The sequence below is a fragment of the Tasmannia lanceolata genome, unplaced genomic scaffold (genome assembly GCF_043159265.1).
Source record: "Tasmannia lanceolata isolate RefF3 unplaced genomic scaffold, GAP_Taslan_0.1 ptg000003l, whole genome shotgun sequence".
In the NCBI taxonomy this organism is placed as follows: Eukaryota; Viridiplantae; Streptophyta; class Magnoliopsida; order Canellales; family Winteraceae; genus Tasmannia; species Tasmannia lanceolata.
In genome coordinates this window covers 46163550-46183805 of record NW_027518680.1, presented here as the reverse complement: position 1 = coordinate 46183805, position 20256 = coordinate 46163550, and the positions used below count along the sequence as shown (strand labels likewise).

At 41.2% G+C, this 20256-nt stretch overlaps 1 protein-coding gene across 1 annotated transcript; it reads left to right on the top strand.

The window, feature by feature from the left end:
- Nucleotides 1–902: 902 nt before the first annotated feature.
- On the top strand, nucleotides 903–19573 carry LOC143869827 (uncharacterized). Its single transcript, XM_077376385.1, has 6 exons — nucleotides 903–1181; nucleotides 1638–1973; nucleotides 4475–7046; nucleotides 7089–8935; nucleotides 12241–12371; nucleotides 19174–19573. Exons 1-6 carry the CDS (start codon nucleotides 903–905, stop codon nucleotides 19571–19573), a joined length of 5565 nt encoding a protein of 1854 aa, XP_077232500.1.
- Nucleotides 19574–20256: the final 683 nt, after the last annotated feature.

The window sequence follows — 20256 nt, the reverse complement described above, 5'->3', positions numbered from 1 at the left end:
TTAGAAGCATTACATACCTTTAAAATTTATAAAGCGGAAGTTGAGTTACAACTCGACTTGACAATAAAGGTAGTGAGGTTTTGATAGAGGTGGGAAGTATTATGGAAAACACTCTGACAAAGGCCGAAGTCCAGGTGCATTCGCTCTATACTTACAAGAGAACGGAATCGTCACTCAGTACACAATGTCGGGTACACCTAAGTAGAATGGAGTGGTTGAGAGGCAGAAACGTACTCTTATGGATATGGTGAGAAGCATGATATGCAACTCATCATTGCCTGGATCATTGTGGGGACATTGCCTGAATCATTGTGGGGAGAAGCCTTAAAGAAAGCGGTGCATATTCTGGATCGTGTACCGAGAAAAGCCATAGCTAAGACCCCTTATGAGTTATGGGTTGGTAAGAAGCCAAAGCTAGGATATTTGCACGTATGAGGTTGTACTGTAGAGGCAAAAGTGTAGAACCCACATTTAAATAAATTAGATCCTAGAACAACCACTTGTCATTTTATTGTTTACCCTGATAGGTCTAAAGGTTATAGATTCTATTGTCCATCTTATACTACATGCATAATAGAGACCAAATATGTTGTATTTTTGGCAGTGGGAGTAAAGTGTCTAGATCTTTGGTTTTTTAGGAAGATCGAGATAAGCTACAATTTGAAGAGGAGACCTCACTACTGTGATACCAGTTGCTCCTTTGGGAAAGATTGGTAGATTACCTGACACTATGGACGAGCCGCCCCACATTCCTAATGCTCAAATGGCGACAGCCACAAAGCAGGTTGTGCATAGATCACAGAGAGAAAAGAGGCCAGCCATCTCAAATGACTACTTAGTTTATTTAAATGAGTGAGATTTGATGGAGAAATGAATGAAGTCCCATTTCCTTTGATCATGCCATGAATACTGAGAGATCATCTCAGTGGATTAATGCCATGAAAGATGAGTTGAGCTCCATGAAGGAAAACCATGTTTGGGAACTCACTGAGTTACCAAAGGGAGTCAATCTTGTAGGATGCAAATGGGGTTTTAAGACCAAACGTGACTCTAAGGGTGGGATAGAAAGATTCAAGGCCAGATTAGTCGCTAAAGGTTTCACTCAGAAGGAAGGAATAGACTACAAGGAGACTTTATCTTCTGTTTCAAAGAAAGACTCTTTGAGAGTTATTATAGCTCTAGTAGCCCATTTCGACCTTAAGTTACATTAGATGGATGTGAAAACTGCTTTCTTGAATGGTGACTTGCTCGAAGCAGTCTATATGACTCAACATGAAGGTTTTTGGGTTAAGGGAAAGGAACACCAAGTCTGTAGACTTAAGAAGTTAATCAATGGATTGAAGCAGGCTTCAAGATAATGGTATCTAAAATTTTATGAGATAATTTCAAGTTTTGGGTTCAAAAAAAATGTTGTAGATCAATGAATCTATCTTAAGACTAGTGAGAGCAATTTCATCTTCCTTATGTTATATGTAGATGACATATTGCTTGCGAGTAGGAATTTGGCAATGCTGAACGAAACCAAGCAATTTCTCTCAAGAAATTTCAATATGAAATATCTTGGTGAGGCATCCTATGTGATAGGAATCGAGATCCATATCGGTACGACTTGAGGATTGTTGGGGTTATCACAAAAGGCCTATATTGAGAAGGTTCTTAAGAGATTCAGTATGGATAAGCGCTCCGCTAGTCCGGCCCCTATTTTAAAGAGTGATGTATTGAGTAAATTGCAAAGTCCGAAGAACGCATTGGAGCAAAATGTGATGAAGGACATTCCATATGCCTCAGCAGTTGGGAGCCTTATATATGGTCAAGTCTGCACTCGCCCAGATATTGATTTTGCTTTTGGTATGCTTTGGAGATATCAAAGTGATCCTGGATTGGAACACTGGAAAGCTGCTAAGAAAGTTATGCGTTACTTGAGAGGAACCTCGGACTTCATGCTCATATATAAGAGGATAGAAAGCCTTGAGGTTGTTGGCTATTCTGATTCTGATTTTGATTTTGCTGGTTGTTGGGACCCCTGCAGGTCCACCTCCTGATACATTTTCATGCCTGCAGGAGGACCTATATCATTGAGGAGTGTTAAGTAGCAGTTGACGGCTTCATCCACTATGGAAGCTGAGTTTATTGATCCCGCTCCTGGGCGCCACTGCGTGCGCGGGGGTTTGTTTCCCATGGGTGTTTTGTCGTGTCTGCGTTTTCCTTGAACTTGGTACCGGGGTCCGAATTCCACGCAGAAGAGAGTCTCTTAGAGTCGCCACCTAGGTTAGGGCCTAGCACCCGTGTCTGCTTTTCCGATGAAATAGAGATAAAGATTCGAATTTCATTGGAGGAACAGTAACCAAAGTTGTCCTATAGGTCTGGGCCTATAACCCATAATTTTACTCTGTTTTTAAGGTATGGCCTATACAAAAATCTGAGTAAGGGATATGGTTACATTCAGGGAAGGTGTTAGGCACCCCCCATGCCCGGGTAAACCCGGTCTCTTGACTTGACTTTGCATTTTTAAAGAACTTTATTAGAAAAACATTAACTTTTTGTCCTTTATTGTGTTTAAGCTTAGCACCCATTCAGAAAACTACGTGGATTTACAAGGAAAAATCGGTTAGATGTTATCCCGCATAGGGGTATATACTGCATGATCCAGATCCTTAGGGATTACTCCTGAATCACATAGCAACCGTGTAACAACCCTCAAAAAAAAAAAAAAAAAAAAAAAAAAAAAAAAACTCGGAATTCCGAGAATAATTCTCGGAACTCCGAGAACTACTGGAGAGATCTCGGAACTCCGAGAAAATCACCTCGGAATTCCGAGAAATCGGACAGTAGTTTTGGAATCCGGTTCTCGGAACTCCGAGAGCATTTCTCGGAACTCCGAGAATTCTCGGAACTCCGAGAAAATGCCTCGGAACTCCGAGAACGTCGCGGATTGAGAATCCGAGAGTTTCCAAACTCTCTATGAAGTGCCGATTTCCATCCTTTTTTGGTAAGTTAACACCCAAACAAACCCTAGAAAGATTCATGACCATATATATACACTATCTTAACCTAATGTTCTTCAAAAATCAAAACCCTAAAACCTAAGGAGAATAAGAAAAGGAGAATTCAAGGAAAGGGAGAAGAAGGAAGGGCTTTCAACTCCAAGATCCATCAAGCTTCATTCAATTCTCTCCATTCAAGTAATCAATCACATCAATCAAACCAATCCATTCAAAAGCAAAGGCAAGATTTCGGATTATGTTTTGTAATCTACACTATAACTAGAGTTCTTGAAAATTTAGATAAAACCTCTTATGTTTTTGTTTCTTGATTCTTGAATCCAATTCATGGCTTTCATTGAAAACCCACAACCCTATGATGGAGATGATTTAAAGGCCATAGTTTCTTATACCCTTGATACCATTTCCCTCGTACCCAAAAAGGGGCGAGAAGGTCAAAAGAACTACGTGAACTCCTCGTACAAAAACAGTGCGAAAGGTATCTTCGTACAAAAACAGTTCGAAGGTTATAATTCTACATGGGTATCATTGTGTATAGAAATTAATGGGGAAGGAAAGGGAAGAGCATAGTCTCTAAACGATTTTAGAACCTTAGATTCTAATGACTAGAGCAATAGCTTCTAATGAACAATCATATTTAACAAGGAGTCCTATTTTGCAAGTTCAAAGGTGTTATTAGAAAAACCTCTATATTATTGCTTATTGTTGCACCAAATACCATGTCTTTCTTGATATGCTAAATTTCTTTGATATGCCTCTAATATGAGATGATTATATCTTTACATCTTCAATTGCCTAAGTTAAGTTTTATTACTCTGCATAACCGTTATTCTTGCATCCTGACCTTTAAAACTTTTCAACAGACTTTAATGGCGAAAATCCAGAAAACCAGCAAATCGATCAAAACGAAGGAGCATTTGCTGATGAGATGACCTAGGCAATGGGATGGGGAGAGATGGCATAGTTTAGGCAGTTATTTATTTCTTTTAGTTTTCTTTCCAAAGTCCTTTGGGGCATGGATATTTAATTTGGCAAATTTGTGGAGTTATTATTGAAAGTATTGGAATAAAATTCTCTTCCCTTATTTTTGTCTCTATTTCATTAAATAAAAGATTTGTTTTTAACTAAGACTTCCGCTGTATGAAAGAATGAATGTGTTTTGTGCCTCTTTTATTTTTTTTTTGAGAGGCGTAGCAATCCGGATTTTTGGGGCTCGTTTGCTCTGTTTTATAAAGAGCTAGGCTCAGAATTGCCTCAAAATTTAGCCTGAGAATCCGGGTCGTTACAGAGGTGGTATCAGAGCCTATCTAGGTTAGTCAGTGAGGAACCTAGTACGAGTCTGGGTATATGTCTAAGGTTGGGTAGTTGAACCAAATTAACTAAAGTACAACCTAACCATAATTTACATGATCATAATTAAATTAAGTAAATTAGAATTTTTATGAACTAACAATTGTGTGTTCTTTTGACAGATGGATCAAAGAGAGTTGCGAGGTAATGCTAGGAGAGGTCGTGGTGATGCCCATGTTGGTGAAGGAGCAGATCCTTTACTCATGATTGCTGATCTCCTTAGAGGTCAAGCTCAGGCACAGGCTGCTAACCAAGCAGCTAATCAGGCCGCTTTGCAGAACATTGCAACCACTCTAGCAGCTCGCCATGCGCCTGCAGCAGATCCGACTAAGTTGCACAGGCAATTCAGGGACTACAGGCCATCGGAGTTTACAGGAGTGGGAGACCCTTTGGTTGCAGACCACTGGATTTTGGAAGTGGAAGGAATTTTTGAAGTGATGGAGTGCAGTGATATTCAGAAAATCCGTTTGGCTACCTTTTTACTAAAGGACCAAGCAGGAGTGTGGTGGAGATCCTTACTGCAAAATTATCCGTATGCTAAGAATGAGACGTGGACCGAATTCAAAGTACGGTTCAACAACCAATTCTTTCCTAACCATGTTAAGAGGGAATTGGCATCTCAGTTTGCGTCTCTGAAGCAGGGATCTTTGACTGTGGCTCAGTATGGAGCCAAGTTTAGGCAGTTGTCGAGGTATGCACCTGGCTATGCCTCTACAGAGGAGGATAAAGTTTCGAAGTTTGTTGACAACCTTCGCCCATCTCTTATGGCGAAAGTTGTTCTTCATGAACCTCAGACTTTGGTAGAAGCTTGCGCGAAAGCCGAGATGGCTGAGCGTAGTGAGAAAGTGATTATGGCCGCCAGAATGCCGCCATCAGGGAGCAGGAATCAAGTGCCGCCGCCTAAGAGACAGAGAATGGAAGATGGAGTTCCTGCAAGGGTTCCTTGTGCTATTTGCGGAAAATTTCATGCTGGAAGGTGTTGGAAGACGATGAATGTCTGCCACAACTGTGGAGACCCGAGTCACAAGATTTTGGAGTGTCCTAAGCCTACATTTAGGGACATGAGACCTCAAAGGCAGCAGCAGAATTTTCAGCCAGCAATGAATCAGGGGAACCGAATTAATAATAATCAGCTGCAGCAGAAACCCCCAGCGCTGCAGCAGCAGCAGAATCAGTGGAAAGGGTATCAGAATCGCCAGCAGAATCCGGAGAAGAGTGCATCTCAAGCACCTGTCAACCGAGTCTATGCGCTTAATCAACAAGACGCTGATGCCTCCGACGCAGTCATTGAAGGTCAGCTTTTTGTTAATAATACATCTGTGCATATTCTTGTAGATTCTGGCTCTACCTTGTCATTCATATCGCCAATTTTTGCGAAGGAACTGAATTTGACCCCTATTACTCTAAATTTCCCTTTGAGAATTATTACTCCTTTAGGAGATGATGTAATTACAAATTTAGTGTGTAAGGGATGTATTATAAAGATAGGTGGTAGAGAGCTTTTGGCTGATTTAGTGCTTCTGGAGATGAACGATTTTAGAGTTATCCTTGGTATGGATTGGCTAGCAGCTTATCATGCTAATGTGGATTGCTTTCATAAAATCGTGAAATTTGCAATTCCTGGAGAAGAAGAAATCGTTTTTGAGGGAGTGAAGCGCCCTATGAAGAAGATTAAAGTAATTGCAGCTGTGAAAGCTCAGAAGTTGATCAATAAAGGATGTGAATGCTTTCTGGCTTTCATGGAGAAGGAAGAAGTCGGTATTGAGTTGTCTGTTTCAGACATCCCTGTGGTGAGGGAGTTTCTGGATGTCTTTCCAGACGACTTTGAATTACCTCCCCACCGAGAGATCGACTTTACTATCGATCTTGTGCCAGGGACCGAGCCTATTTCTAAAACACCTTACAGAATGGCCCCGGCTGAATTGAAAGAATTGAAGGAGCAGTTATCAGAATTGTTGGAGAAGGGATTTATTAGACCCAGTTCATCCCCATGGGGAGCTCCTGTGCTATTTGTAAAGAAGAAGGATGGTAGTCTTCGCTTGTGCATTGACTACAGGCAGTTGAATAAGGTGACTATCAAGAATCGCTATCCTCTTCCTCGGATAGACGATCTCTTTGACCAGTTGCAAGGAGCTACTCATTTCTCGAAGATTGATTTGAGATCTGGATATCATCAGTTGCGTATCAGAGACGAGGACATTTCAAAGTCAGCTTTTCGTACTCGATACGGTCACTATGAATTTGTCGTAATGCCATTTGGATTGACAAATGCACCAGCCATATTTATGGACTTGATGAATAGAGTATTCAAGCCATTTTTGGATCAGTTCGTGGTGGTATTCATAGATGACATCCTTATTTACTCGAAATCTGAAGAGGAGCATGCTAAGCATTTGGGACTTGCATTGGAGACTTTGAGAAAGAATCAGTTGTATGCAAAATTCTCTAAATGTGAGTTTTGGCTCGAGCGTGTTACATTTTTGGGTCATGTGATATCAAAAGAAGGAATTGAAGTGGATCCTGCTAAGATTCAAGCAGTTACTTCTTGGAAGCAGCCTACCAATGTTACTGAGATCAGAAGTTTCTTGGGTCTGGCCGGGTATTACAGGAAGTTTGTTGAAGGCTTTTCAATTTTAGCTGGACCTTTGACTAAATTGACCAGGAAGAATGTTAAATATGTTTGGAATGAAGAATGTGAAAGCAGTTTTCAAGAATTGAAGAAAATATTGACATCAGCTCCAGTTTTGATACTTCCTACCGCAGAAGGAGATTTTGTGGTGTATAGTGATGCATCATTTCGAGGTTTGGGTTGCGTGCTCATGCAATCAGGCAAGGTCATTGCCTATGGTTCGAGGCAGTTGAAGAAGCACGAAGTGAATTACCCAACTCATGATCTGGAATTAGCAGCAGTGGTTTTCGCTTTGAGGATATGGCGACACTACTTGTATGGTGTCAAGTTTGAGGTTTTTACAGATCATAAGAGCCTCAAGTATCTTTTTGATCAGAAAGAGCTGAATATGAGACAGAGAAGATGGGTAGAATTTTTGAAGGATTATGACTTCACTTTGAGTTATCATCCAGGCAAGGCTAATGTAGTGGCCGACGCTCTTAGCCGACAAGAACACCCTATGATGGCCTGTCTGATGATGGAAGAATGGGAATTGCTTGAGCGGTTCAGAGATTTAGATTTGGGAACTTGCGAAATTGGCGATAAATCCTTTATTGCTAATATTCGAGTTCGGTCGAATATCATAGAAACTGTTAAAGCAGCTCAGATAGATGATGAAGGAATTTTGAAATTAAAAGCTGAAGTTGATTCTAAACCAAAGTTTTCAGTAGGAGAGGATGGATGTTTGTTCTTTAAAGACAGAATTTGTGTGCCAGCTAAGGAAGAAATCAGAAGGGACATTTTGGATGAGGCACATAAGTCTCGTTACACCATCCATCCAGGTAACACAAAGATGTACCAAGACTTGAAGAGGAATCTTTGGTGGAGTGGAATGAAAAGGGACATTGCTGAGTATGTTTCTAAATGCCTAACTTGTCAGAAAGTAAAGGCAGAGCATCAGAAACCTGGAGGTACATTGGATCCTTTGGAGATTCCCATGTGGAAATGGGATAGCTTGTCCATGGATTTTATCATGGGTTTACCCAAATCGAAGAGCAATTGTGATGGTATCTGGGTGATTGTGGACCGTCTTTCTAAATCGGCTCATTTCATTCCAATTAAGAAAGATTGGAAGTTGGAAAAGCTTGCTGAAATATATGTGGCTCAGATCGTTAGGTATCATGGTGTGCCCTCGACCATAATCTCTGACCGAGACTCTCGTTTCACTTCGGGATTCTGGAAGAGCTTACATTCTGCTTTGGGTTCGAAGTTGAGTTTCAGTACAGCATATCATCCTCAGACTGATGGTCAGACTGAAAGGGTAAATCAGATCCTTGAAGATTTGTTGAGAGCTTGTGTTCTAGATTTTGGTGGAGATTGGGAGAAGCATTTGCCTCTATGTGAATTTGCTTACAACAACAGCTACCAGCAGAGTATTCAGATGGCTCCATTCGAAGCTCTATATGGCCGTGCCTGCAGATCACCTTTGTGCTGGGCTGAAGTTGGTGAGAAGCAATTGCTCGGACCAAAGTTGGTTCGAGAGTCGACTGAAAAAGTTGCATTGATTAAGGATCGTTTGAAGATCGCGCAGAGTCGACAGAAGAGTTATGCCGATCAGCGGAGGAGAGATTTAGAATTCGCTGAAGGCGATATGGTTTTTGTGAAGATTTCGCCGTTCAGGGCAGTAATGCGTTTTGGAAAGAAAGGGAAGTTGACTCCTCGTTTTATTGGACCCTACCGAATTGTGAAAAGGATTGGGGCAAGAGCTTATAAATTGAAGTTGCCTTCTAATTTGGAGCGGATGCATGATGTTTTTCATGTATCGATGCTTCGATTGTATCATCCCGACCCTTCACATGTTTTGGCCGAGGATGATGTCGAGCTTCAAGAAGATTGGTCTTTTTCTGAAGGACCTGTGAAGATTTTAGATCGAGAAGAGCGAGCTTTGCGAAATAAGACGATTTCGTTGGTCAAGGTTCTTTGGCGACATCATGGCATTGAAGAAGCAACTTGGGAGCGCGAATCGGAAATCTTGAAGAAATATCCGCATTTGCTCGGAGGTATATTCCTTACTTCTCATTTATAATCTGTTGTATAATAATCGGTTGTTTTCGGTTTACCCTATGAGAGAGATCTAATTTCGAGGACGAAATTCCTCTAAGGGGGGTAGAGTGTAACAACCCTCAAAAAAAAAAAAAAAAAAAAAAAACTCGGAATTCCGAGAATAATTCTCGGAACTCCGAGAACTACTGGAGAGATCTCGGAACTCCGAGAAAATCACCTCGGAATTCCGAGAAATCGGACAGTAGTTTTGGAATCCGGTTCTCGGAACTCCGAGAGCATTTCTCGGAACTCCGAGAAAATGCCTCGGAACTCCGAGAACGTCGCGGATTGAGAATCCGAGAGTTTCCAAACTCTCTATGAAGTGCCGATTTCCATCCTTTTTTGGTAAGTTAACACCCAAACAAACCCTAGAAAGATTCATGACCATATATATACACTATCTTAACCTAATGTTCTTCAAAAATCAAAACCCTAAAACCTAAGGAGAATAAGAAAAGGAGAATTCAAGGAAAGGGAGAAGAAGGAAGGGCTTTCAACTCCAAGATCCATCAAGCTTCATTCAATTCTCTCCATTCAAGTAATCAATCACATCAATCAAACCAATCCATTCAAAAGCAAAGGCAAGATTTCGGATTATGTTTTGTAATCTACACTATAACTAGAGTTCTTGAAAATTTAGATAAAACCTCTTATGTTTTTGTTTCTTGATTCTTGAATCCAATTCATGGCTTTCATTGAAAACCCACAACCCTATGATGGAGATGATTTAAAGGCCATAGTTTCTTATACCCTTGATACCATTTCCCTCGTACCCAAAAAGGGGCGAGAAGGTCAAAAGAACTACGTGAACTCCTCGTACAAAAACAGTGCGAAAGGTATCTTCGTACAAAAACAGTTCGAAGGTTATAATTCTACATGGGTATCATTGTGTATAGAAATTAATGGGGAAGGAAAGGGAAGAGCATAGTCTCTAAACGATTTTAGAACCTTAGATTCTAATGACTAGAGCAATAGCTTCTAATGAACAATCATATTTAACAAGGAGTCCTATTTTGCAAGTTCAAAGGTGTTATTAGAAAAACCTCTATATTATTGCTTATTGTTGCACCAAATACCATGTCTTTCTTGATATGCTAAATTTCTTTGATATGCCTCTAATATGAGATGATTATATCTTTACATCTTCAATTGCCTAAGTTAAGTTTTATTACTCTGCATAACCGTTATTCTTGCATCCTGACCTTTAAAACTTTTCAACAGACTTTAATGGCGAAAATCCAGAAAACCAGCAAATCGATCAAAACGAAGGAGCATTTGCTGATGAGATGACCTAGGCAATGGGATGGGGAGAGATGGCATAGTTTAGGCAGTTATTTATTTCTTTTAGTTTTCTTTCCAAAGTCCTTTGGGGCATGGATATTTAATTTGGCAAATTTGTGGAGTTATTATTGAAAGTATTGGAATAAAATTCTCTTCCCTTATTTTTGTCTCTATTTCATTAAATAAAAGATTTGTTTTTAACTAAGACTTCCGCTGTATGAAAGAATGAATGTGTTTTGTGCCTCTTTTATTTTTTTTTTGAGAGGCGTAGCAATCCGGATTTTTGGGGCTCGTTTGCTCTGTTTTATAAAGAGCTAGGCTCAGAATTGCCTCAAAATTTAGCCTGAGAATCCGGGTCGTTACAAACCGCCTTAACAGGGGTAACGAAAATGACGAAAATAAGAAAAGAAGGGGTGGGTTTCGGTTCCCTCCGTTTGCCCAACACCGTCGGAGCGTGAGGGCTCTCGTCTCTATCTCTTTTGTCTATGGTAGGACCAGACTCGGAGTGGCGGGATAAGGAGAGGGAATGTAGTCCTATTTACAAAGAGTGGTACGGGATTTATGTTATAGGATCCGGGACAAGAGGAACCTTGGACCCTATAACTACGCTATGCCGGGTTTACAACGGAAATATGGAAAGCTGGGAAATAAATATAATTTTACCAATGGAGTGAGAACGTCTTCCGTAAAGTCGGCGGTGTAACGAAACTGATTGGATGGTGTAGCCCTGAGTTCTCCAAAAAATCGGCAGAACAACGACGCTAATCGGATGAGGGAGCTTCAGGTTCTCTGGAAATTCAGCAAAATAACAGCACTACTTGGTCGATGGAGCTTCGGGTTCTCCGAAAATTTGGCAGAACAACGACGCTAATTGGGTGACGTAGCCTCAAGTTCTCCAAAATTCGGCAGAACAACAGTGCTAGGAAAGGGTTGTCGTTCCGAGTCCTCGGAAATTCGGCAGAATGCCAACGCCCAATGTGAGCTCCCTAAGTAGTTCTGTACTTTCTCTCTTTCTAGCAAAGAAACTAGGGTTTTTGGATAGTGATTTCTCAAAAACAATGGAAAATCAAAGGGCCAGAGGTTTTTTACTGAAATCCGATTTGGTTAAAAGAGAAACTTATTTTGACACTTACCCCCTATTTATAAGGCCCGGATCCAAATCGCAGGGTGTAATTTTAAAATCACAAATTGAGATTGTAAATCGTAATTTACGATTTGGGAATCGTACCTCTCATTTTTGGGCCACCAGTAGGTCGGTTGGGGGTATTTCGGGTATTTTGGGGAGTTTCCGGGAGTTCTGATGGGCCGTAACTCCTTCATTTGGACTCCGAATTCCGCACGGTCAGATCCGTTGGACTCCTTGCGGCAAGAAGAACTAATGAACTTTATTTCATGCATTGAAGTAGTGTAGGAAATTTCGGTGTGTTTGAAATCAGGTTCCCTTGGTTTTTTGCGAATTTTCGGGAACTTTTAAAAGACCAAAACTCCTTCGCTTGGACCCCAAATCGCGCGCGATCAGATCCGTTAGACTCCTCGCAAGAAGGCGAATCCAATAAACCTAGTTACACGCTTTGAAATGGTGTATGCAATTTTGCACGTTTTTTACTCAAAGTTAAGTTTAGGTAAATGCCGTGTGAAAACGGGCTTCTTTGGTTGTGCCGTAAAAGGCGGGTGCCATGTAGAAACGGGCTTTTGGGTTTTAACTTTGGAACAAATTTTTTTTTGAGAAGTATTTCCTATTTCGCGAACCAGAGAGAGATCGAGGGAAAGAGAACAGGCGCCTTGGGCTCGTCATGGGACTCATTCTCGCGACAACCTATCATTAGTATCACCTTGACAAAATTGGGTGTCTACTATTACATGTTCTAGGCTTTGGCTCCTGATTTGTGGATGCAGAATTTTGTGTCTGGGCTTCAGTTAGTAGACTCTATTGAGAAGCCACAAAAGTTGTTTTGTGACAATTTCGTTGCGGTTTTCTTTTTCAAGAACAATAAATCTGGAGACGGGTCGAAGAACATTGATTTAAGGTATCTTGTTCTGAGGGAAATAGTTCAAGATCAGCGAGTATATGCGGAGCACATAAATACCGCACTTATGTTGGCAGATCCCCTGACTAAAGGCTTGTCACCATAGCTCTTTAGGGAGCACGTAGCGTACGTGGGATTGGTGGACAGTTTTGATAGGCTGCGATAGTGGGAGTATGTTTAGTGAGCTATACACATCATTGTGATCACATTAAGTTATTTTGATTCTGACATTTTTTGTTTATCTGCTACTCCATTATTTGTGCACTGTATGGAAATTAATAAGAGAAGCAGACTGTCTAGAGACTGATGTTCATGTTCATAAAAATTCTAATAATATAACCATGGGTTCAGCTATTGGATCGACATCAAGATCATATTGTTACATGATTTGTTATTGGTATTTTTATTGAACAAAAAACAAGTGTTGATAAGTGAGTTGTGAATTCCGTTAAAGAAATTTTGATCCTTATTTTAAGCCTGAGAATTTGCGCTAGCCAAGTGGGAGAATGTTAGGATGAAACCCCAACCGAAGGTGGCCGAGGCTAAATCTATGGCCTAGAGTTTTAATTTGACCGAATGAATAACTCTTCTATAAAAAAAAAAAAGAGGGATAAGGATTATCTCGTATCTCTTTGGATTATCTTAAGGTATTGTGAACCTAAAAGTAAGGAATTCTAAGTTGATCTCGTGGGCGTGATGGTGAGCCACACGACTTATGAAATTCTATAAATACCCTATTTGGACACTGCTTGTACACGGTTAATTTGAGAAACTTTTTCTCTTTCAAAATTCTAGCAATCCACAACCTTTGAGAGAGAGTGTGTCTGTACGGCTCCCATCGCCGCTTTGCCATGGAGCAAGGAGAATCCGAGGAAGATAGAAAGTATCAAGATCCGACTTAAGTGCAATGTCAATCAAATAGAACTTATTTGTTTGTTTTTCTCTGGGTTTATGACGCCAAAGATCTGAGTCTCGATTTCCGCATAAGGCCGAAACTCATATGTGATCCCTGGAAAGTGCAATGTCGATCTTTGGTCCCCATCATGTTCTTGTCTTCTAGGATCGACCAGGGACGACATCCCGATGACAAGCATACCAGAAACCCGACAGTAATGGTACGAGTACAGATTTCACGTTTTCTGAAAACCAATATACTTGTTATCATTTCTTTTAAAGTTGGAAGCGTAGATCCGTGTTCGTCCTCCTATGGTATCGAGCACCATCGATTTCTACCAAAACAATGTGTTTAACCAAGATTTCTCTCTTGATTGACATGAGAAATTTATTCGTTTAGCTCAGTACCTAGCCAGTCATCAACATAGGGCCCTTTTTTTTACCACTATAATTGTTAATTATTTTGAAATAAAATTATCTAAATTTAATCTTACTCTTAAATGGGACCTTAAGGTCTCTTTGGAAGCCATAACTATATCATTTCTAAAACTATTATAACCATATATTATCTGCAAACAATCATATTTAATTTCAAAACCATTTGCATATAATCTTACAACAAATATTTTTCAGAGTTAACCTAGAGGACGATAAATTCCACAATCCCTCATTTATTAATGGTCATTCATCAATGGTGAAATAGATAGAAATTTGCAAGCTAAACATATCACAACTAAGCCAACTCTCTTTAGAGAATTTAAAATGTTCAATCTTTCGCCCTTTGAATCACTCTCCAACTCCATACTAAGGTGAATAAAATATAAAGATGTCTGCCTCGTCAGGCGATCTAAAACTCACCCTCTTCTTATGCAGCTTCCCATTTTGGCTTCTAGTTAGAGAAGAAACTAAGACTCCTTCACTCCCCTCATCAAGACTCAGTTTCCTATCCATGGGGAGAGTCTCATGTTTATCAGTTGAGGCAGCCTCTCCTACCCCCGTGAAATGATGAAGGATTTTCACAGTAGTAGGGATTTTCACAGTAGTAGGGCTACATGTCCATGGACAAACCCTTGCAGATTGCCTAGAAACTTGAACTTCACCTCCATTGATAAAATCTCGCTTCGAGGCAGGAGACGCAAGGAGACATTCCTCTAGAGTCACCTTCCTCACCTTCTGTGTTTTCACTATCTTCTTCTTCTGTCTTTAAGCACCCGGGTATCAAACACTCGAGAAACGGCCTTCGAACATCTGTGACGCCATTCTCCCCGGACGGATTCGAACCCGATTGCCGAGGGTTAGATAGGCTTCCTCCCATGACTTTTTCTTCTTAAGAACTAATCAATGAATGGTTGGATTGAGAAATGAATTTGATTAGTGTTTTGAGGGGTTTATGAAGGAATAGAGACGGATAGCACTAGAGGAATGGATGTGCATGATCACGTAGACCTTATGGACAAACATCATAGTTATTATCTAGATTAGCTGGATGTGAAATTTTGGGAGGGTCTGTTTAAAGTGCTCATGTTGTAGCTTAAAGGGGAACCGCAAATGGAAACATAAGAAAAATGCAATTGTTCACATTCAATTCAAAAAATCAGACAGTTACGATCATCCAACTAGCGCGACTTTTAGATCATTGCATCTCCATGTTTTGGCCCTCTAATGAACGGTCTAGATCATGTTTGATGTAAAGTGTGTGGGCCCACTACATGCTGTTTCGTATAAGTGCATCTCAAAATACCTCCATTTAGATGAGTGGATAGGATTTAGTTGTTAATGTATGTCTTGAGTTAAAAAATTCATGTTTTGTGTGATCTTCACTGAGCCTTTCAATCTATTTGTCTTAATCATATTTGACGAAAATGGTGATGATAGCAGAGAGAGTTTTAGTTTTTCTTGTGGTTGTAAGTACAAGAGTGGCCATAAGTACTTGACATAGGAATTTGAGGAAATCTTGTTTTCATTAGGTGGATCTATGTTGGTCTCGAATCTGTGTTGGGGACATCTATGTATGAAAAAATCAAACTAGGCCTACAGTGAGAGAACTTGGACTTAATAGAAGATAATATAATAAGGGGAGTTATAAATCGACTCCCCAAATTGATAAAGCGACTCCCCATGTGTCTTTCTCTCTCCTCTAGGTTAGAGAGAGAAAGAGGAGAGAGATAGACACATGGGGAGTCGATTTATCACTGCCCTATAATAATTAGGGGAAATAAGTATCCACCCCGTTTTCTTGCACATGTGCACCTTTTTTAGGGGAGTGATATCCCCCCGCCCCTCCACCACGGATAAAATCCACCCCCCACCCACGGATAAATTCACCACCTTTAACGTTTTTACTTACCTTTGAAAGTTAACGGATAACGTTAAGGGGGGATTTTATCCGTTGGGGGGAGGGTATCATTTCCCTTTTTCTTTTTTTTGTCTTTTCCTAAAACTGACAATGTTCCACCTCTTTTCTTGCATATCTACACCTTTTGTTATGCCTTTTCCTAAAACCTACAATGTTTCCACCCTCCTTTATTTGTCTTTTCCTGGAATTAACTTTATTTTCAGCAAAGGACAAAAAAAGGGGGTGAAAAGTGCTTACCCCCTTTGCTATCATCTCTCGGAAATAACTTTATTTTCAAGAAAAGACAAACAAAAGAGAAAGAGATTGCTGGAAAAGTCGTGGAAATACCATTTCCCGAATTAGAATGTCTTTTAAATTGGACGGTATGTTGGCATCCCTTTATACAAGGTTTGTTTCTAGGCCAAAGTGTGACATAACGGGTTTAGCACCATATCAGACAGACGTGATTATGAAGTCTAAACAAACGAGGGTTGATGCATTCAGAAAGTGTATAAAGAAATAGGTAATTAGTATCGATTCTTGAGAGTACTATCCTTATCATCAAAGATAGATTCTTTAATCTCAGAAAGCTCTAGTTGTTCTCCGGTGAGATATCCAGCAAGCTGAAAGGTAACAATAACTTTTATTAAGATCAAAAGGGGGGGACAAGAAGTCCCACAATATACAACCCGAAGAAGATAATCATCCTCACAATTACATCCATAGTTCAGTTGAAATAAACGCCTCAGGATGCAATGGATCGAGAATGCGGGGTTCAAAAAGATTAACCCCTCTTTGGCTAAAGCATCTGCCATTGAGTTCGCAGATCTTCGCCTATGAGTAAGCTAGGGATGCAATATCCGAGCTAAATCCCTAACCGCATCAATCGTCTGATAAAGGCGCCAAGGACCACTGCATCGATTGGACGCCCAAGCAATGACATTAGCCGAATCACCTTCAATAATCAGAGGTCCAAGATTGTTCTCCTCGAACCATCGTAGTCCAAAGATTGGCTTCAGCCTCATTTGCATCGCAAATACCCGCTGGGCCCGCATAGGACATTATAATTCTACCCTTTGAATCCTTAATTACCCCACCAATTCCTGCATTACCCGGGTTCGCAATAGAACTGCTGTCGAAATTTAATTTCAACCAATCCCAAGGGAGGAGGATTCCATATGGGGGTAATCCCGATTTTAGGTGACCGTTCCGATATTACAATGTTCCAATTCCGCAATATGGTTCCCACAGAATATGGAAGACCCTTTTTAGCCTGCGTCCATGATATTAAAGACATTTTGACCTCCAACACAAAATGCTGCCATGATCTCATTCGATTTTGAAAAAACCGATTGTTTCGCTCTAGCCAAATATGCCATATAACTGTAAAGGGGATCGCAGTCCATAGTGATTGACCAAGGCATCCAGTATATACCCCTCTCCAATTCAGAATAATTTTGGTGATTCTCCTTTGAAATACCCATACCATTCCAAAGGATGAGATGATGGACATCCACACATTATGTATGAAATTCCAAAGGGCAACACACAAGAGGGGGGTGAATTGGGTGTTTTAAAAACTGTCCATTCAAAAGCTAGGGCTTGTAAAATTAACCTAGTTAGTTCTAACCCTTGTTCAAGAATATATCCAAATCGAAAGAGGAAAGAGATTACCAATCACACAAGAGCGAGTAAAGGAAGTAAGGAGACCACACAATGATTTTATAGTAGTTCGGTCACAACTTGATCTACTCCACTACCCAAGTACTTGGTCATTGGGATTTTCTCCACTATGACAAGGCTCCTCAACGCTGCCTCACAAAACGTATACAAGCGATCACCGCCTACACAAGGGGACATACCCTTGTATTACAAATCCGCCTCCAAAGACGTTCTTCTTCGTTGCACCGCGGCCTTGAAGCAAGAAACTCCTATTGCGACTTCAAATACAAACAGAAGAAGGAAGAAAGAAAATGAAAAGCTCTCAAGCATCTTTAAGGCGAATATAACTCTCAAAGCTCACAAGACTCCCAATGATTGAAACTAAATGTTTAGGGAGAACCTCTTGGCAAGACATGAATGCAAGTTTGAATGCTCAAGATATTTGATAAATAATCCTTTTAATTTTGAAAGAGAAAAGCTCTAGGGTTTTATAATCATTCAAAATGTGTAAATGAAGGTCTTTGATGCGGTTGAAATAGCCCTAGTTCATTTGGAAAGAATCAAGGGCAAAACTGTAATAAAACTGGGTGGTTGCACCTACCCACTGCGAACCCTAACGACTCGTTGGCGAGTCCGCCGCGGTCGTCCACCCTTATCGGGCGCCTTTTTTTATTTTTAAAATCTTTATCGCTGCAGTCGACTGAGGTTACCGCGGTCGCCCGGCGAGGGTAACCTGTTTCAAAATTATTTGGCTCGAAAAAGACTTACACGATCGACCGGACCTTCACGGTCGCCTGCCATATGCAATCTGTTTCCAAAAATTATTTTGCCTTAAAACGTTCTGCAGTCGACCAAGGGGGTAGCGATCGTCCTCCAATACCCATCTGGATGTTTTCTGAATTTCTAAAAACGTATCCGCGGTCGACTGTATTGACCCGGTCGACCGGCCCGATAAATTTCGAGATGTCCTGGAATTCCAGGTTCCATCCCGGGGTCGCCCGGCCTAGCCCGGTCGACCTGCACTGTGTTAAAAATCTAGTTTTGAAATATTTGTGTGAGGAACTTTGGGCCATGGTCTTTGGGCTTTAAACATGTGCTTTCAAATATATTAATGCACTTCGAAAAATGGTTCTAAAGATAATTTGAAAACACAAAAACATGCAAACACAGTATGTCAAGAGGACTCCCATGCATTCTAAACATATGAACCTTGAGTCTTCTTGATCTTTAATTTTCTTGGGTGCTTGCACGAGTCTTCCTTTGTCTTGAGATAGTCTTTGAACATGTTCTTGTGCTTGTGGTTCCCTTAATTCTTCGATACACCATATGGCTTAAAGGATAACCACTGAGACTTGACTTTCTCCAAGACTAGCCGTTGTTCTTCTTGCTCCATCAATTTGGGTTTGTGGATCATCAAAACAAGAGAGGTATGTACCCTTGGGCTTACAATGTGCAAATAGACATTCAATGAAGAGGTGATCAATATGTTCTTCCGAGTTAAGGCATAGTGCACACCGACTCGCAAGTTGGAAGCCCCTCCACTGAAGTCTCTCGCAAGTTTTAATGCATCGCATTGCAAAAGTCCACGCAAATGCTGAAAAAAGGGCGATAACAAAAGCTCCCTCCCTAGGGCATCGACCTAGGGAGGGAGGCGGTTTCTCCTCTCGTCTTCCTGTCTCTCGTCCCCTCTCTCTCCCACATCTTCCTCTCTCTCATCTCCCTTTCTCCCCCTCTCTCCCTTTCTCGCTCATTCTCCCTCTCTCTCTCTCCCTCTCTCTCGCTCGTTTCCCTCTCTTTCCCTATTGCTGACCCTCAAATCGTCTCTCCCATTGTTGGCAAAAGATGAGCCGCGGAAGCCGAATCGGGATCCGTGGAGGCCAGATCTGGAACATGGCTTTCTGTGGTGGCTAGATCTAGGGTTGTGGAGGCAGGATCTGGGGCCGTGGAGGCTGGATTGGGAGCTGTGGAGGCCGGATTGGGAGCCGTGGAGGCCATGAAGCTTAATCTGGAGCCGGAAAAAACCGTGAAGGTTGCCGGTGGGGATGAAAAGTCGTGGGGTGCCAAACCTGGAGCCGTGGATGGCTGGAGGGGCGGAATGGTCGAAGTTGGGGTCGAGAAGGCGGATTTAATGGTGAACGGGCCGGATCTAGTTAGGAATGATGGAGAAAGTGGGTGGGGAGTCGTTGGAGGCTGTGGAAGGGGCCGATGTAAGGAAAATGATGTTCGGATTCAGAAAAAAATGAGGAGTTTGGATATGGAGGTGAGGGAAGTTATGGATAGCCGCAATGAACCTTGTAGGGTTAAGGTTTGAAGGAGGACGAGGAGGAAGGGAGTTTTAGGGTTGTTAGGGTCAGGATTGAATGGGGAAGGAGGTGAGGAGTACTATAGTCTTTAGGATTACGGTTTAGGGTTAAGGCTTGAAGTATACTTTTGGATTGGATGATTTTTGGGTTAGTGGAAGTAGGTTTTGGAGCAGATGGTGGAAGGATTTGATATATTTTTAATGGGAAGTCGTCGGTGTTTGGTGGTGGTTCAAGGTGGAGGCCGCCGAAGATTGGATGATGATGTTGAGTGGTTGGCTAGCGTGCACGGTTAGAGGCGCACAATAGCTCTTTAGCCTTCGAGCGGAATTTTTGAAAATTGAATTTGCCATCAGATTGTAGTGGAGAAATAGGTGTGACGTGGCAGGTCACGATCTTGACTTGGGGGGGGGTCCCACAAATATGGCACTTTTTGCTGGATTTGATTCAATTGAGGCTGTTGGGTAAAGTAAGGAATAATGTAAGGGGTTTTTCTTTTGGGCTAAGGAGAATGCTCCTGGGCAATTCATACTATGTAAATCTAGTGGGACTACTGGTCCCCTAGTAATTTCGCTAGTATGAATATATTTGTCAATTTAAAAAAAAAAAAGTCCAAGCAGATGCTGCTATACGAGGGGGGAGGATAGACTTCCATACCCGCACTCGTCTCGAGTTCCAACCAGATCCTTCGTTG

What these genes read in the sequence shown, in the direction of transcription:
- LOC143869827 (XM_077376385.1), top strand. Translation starts at nt 903, where the DNA reads ATGAATACTGAGAGATCATCTCAGTGGATTAATGCCATGAAAGATGAG. An exon ending in ATATGTTTGGAATGAAGAAT is followed by an intron (nt 7,047 to 7,088) that starts GTGAAAGCAGTT and finishes TATTGACATCAG; the next exon opens with CTCCAGTTTTGATACTTCCT. An exon ending in AGACGATTTCGTTGGTCAAG is followed by an intron (nt 8,936 to 12,240) that starts GTTCTTTGGCGA and finishes TTGTGGATGCAG; the next exon opens with AATTTTGTGTCTGGGCTTCA.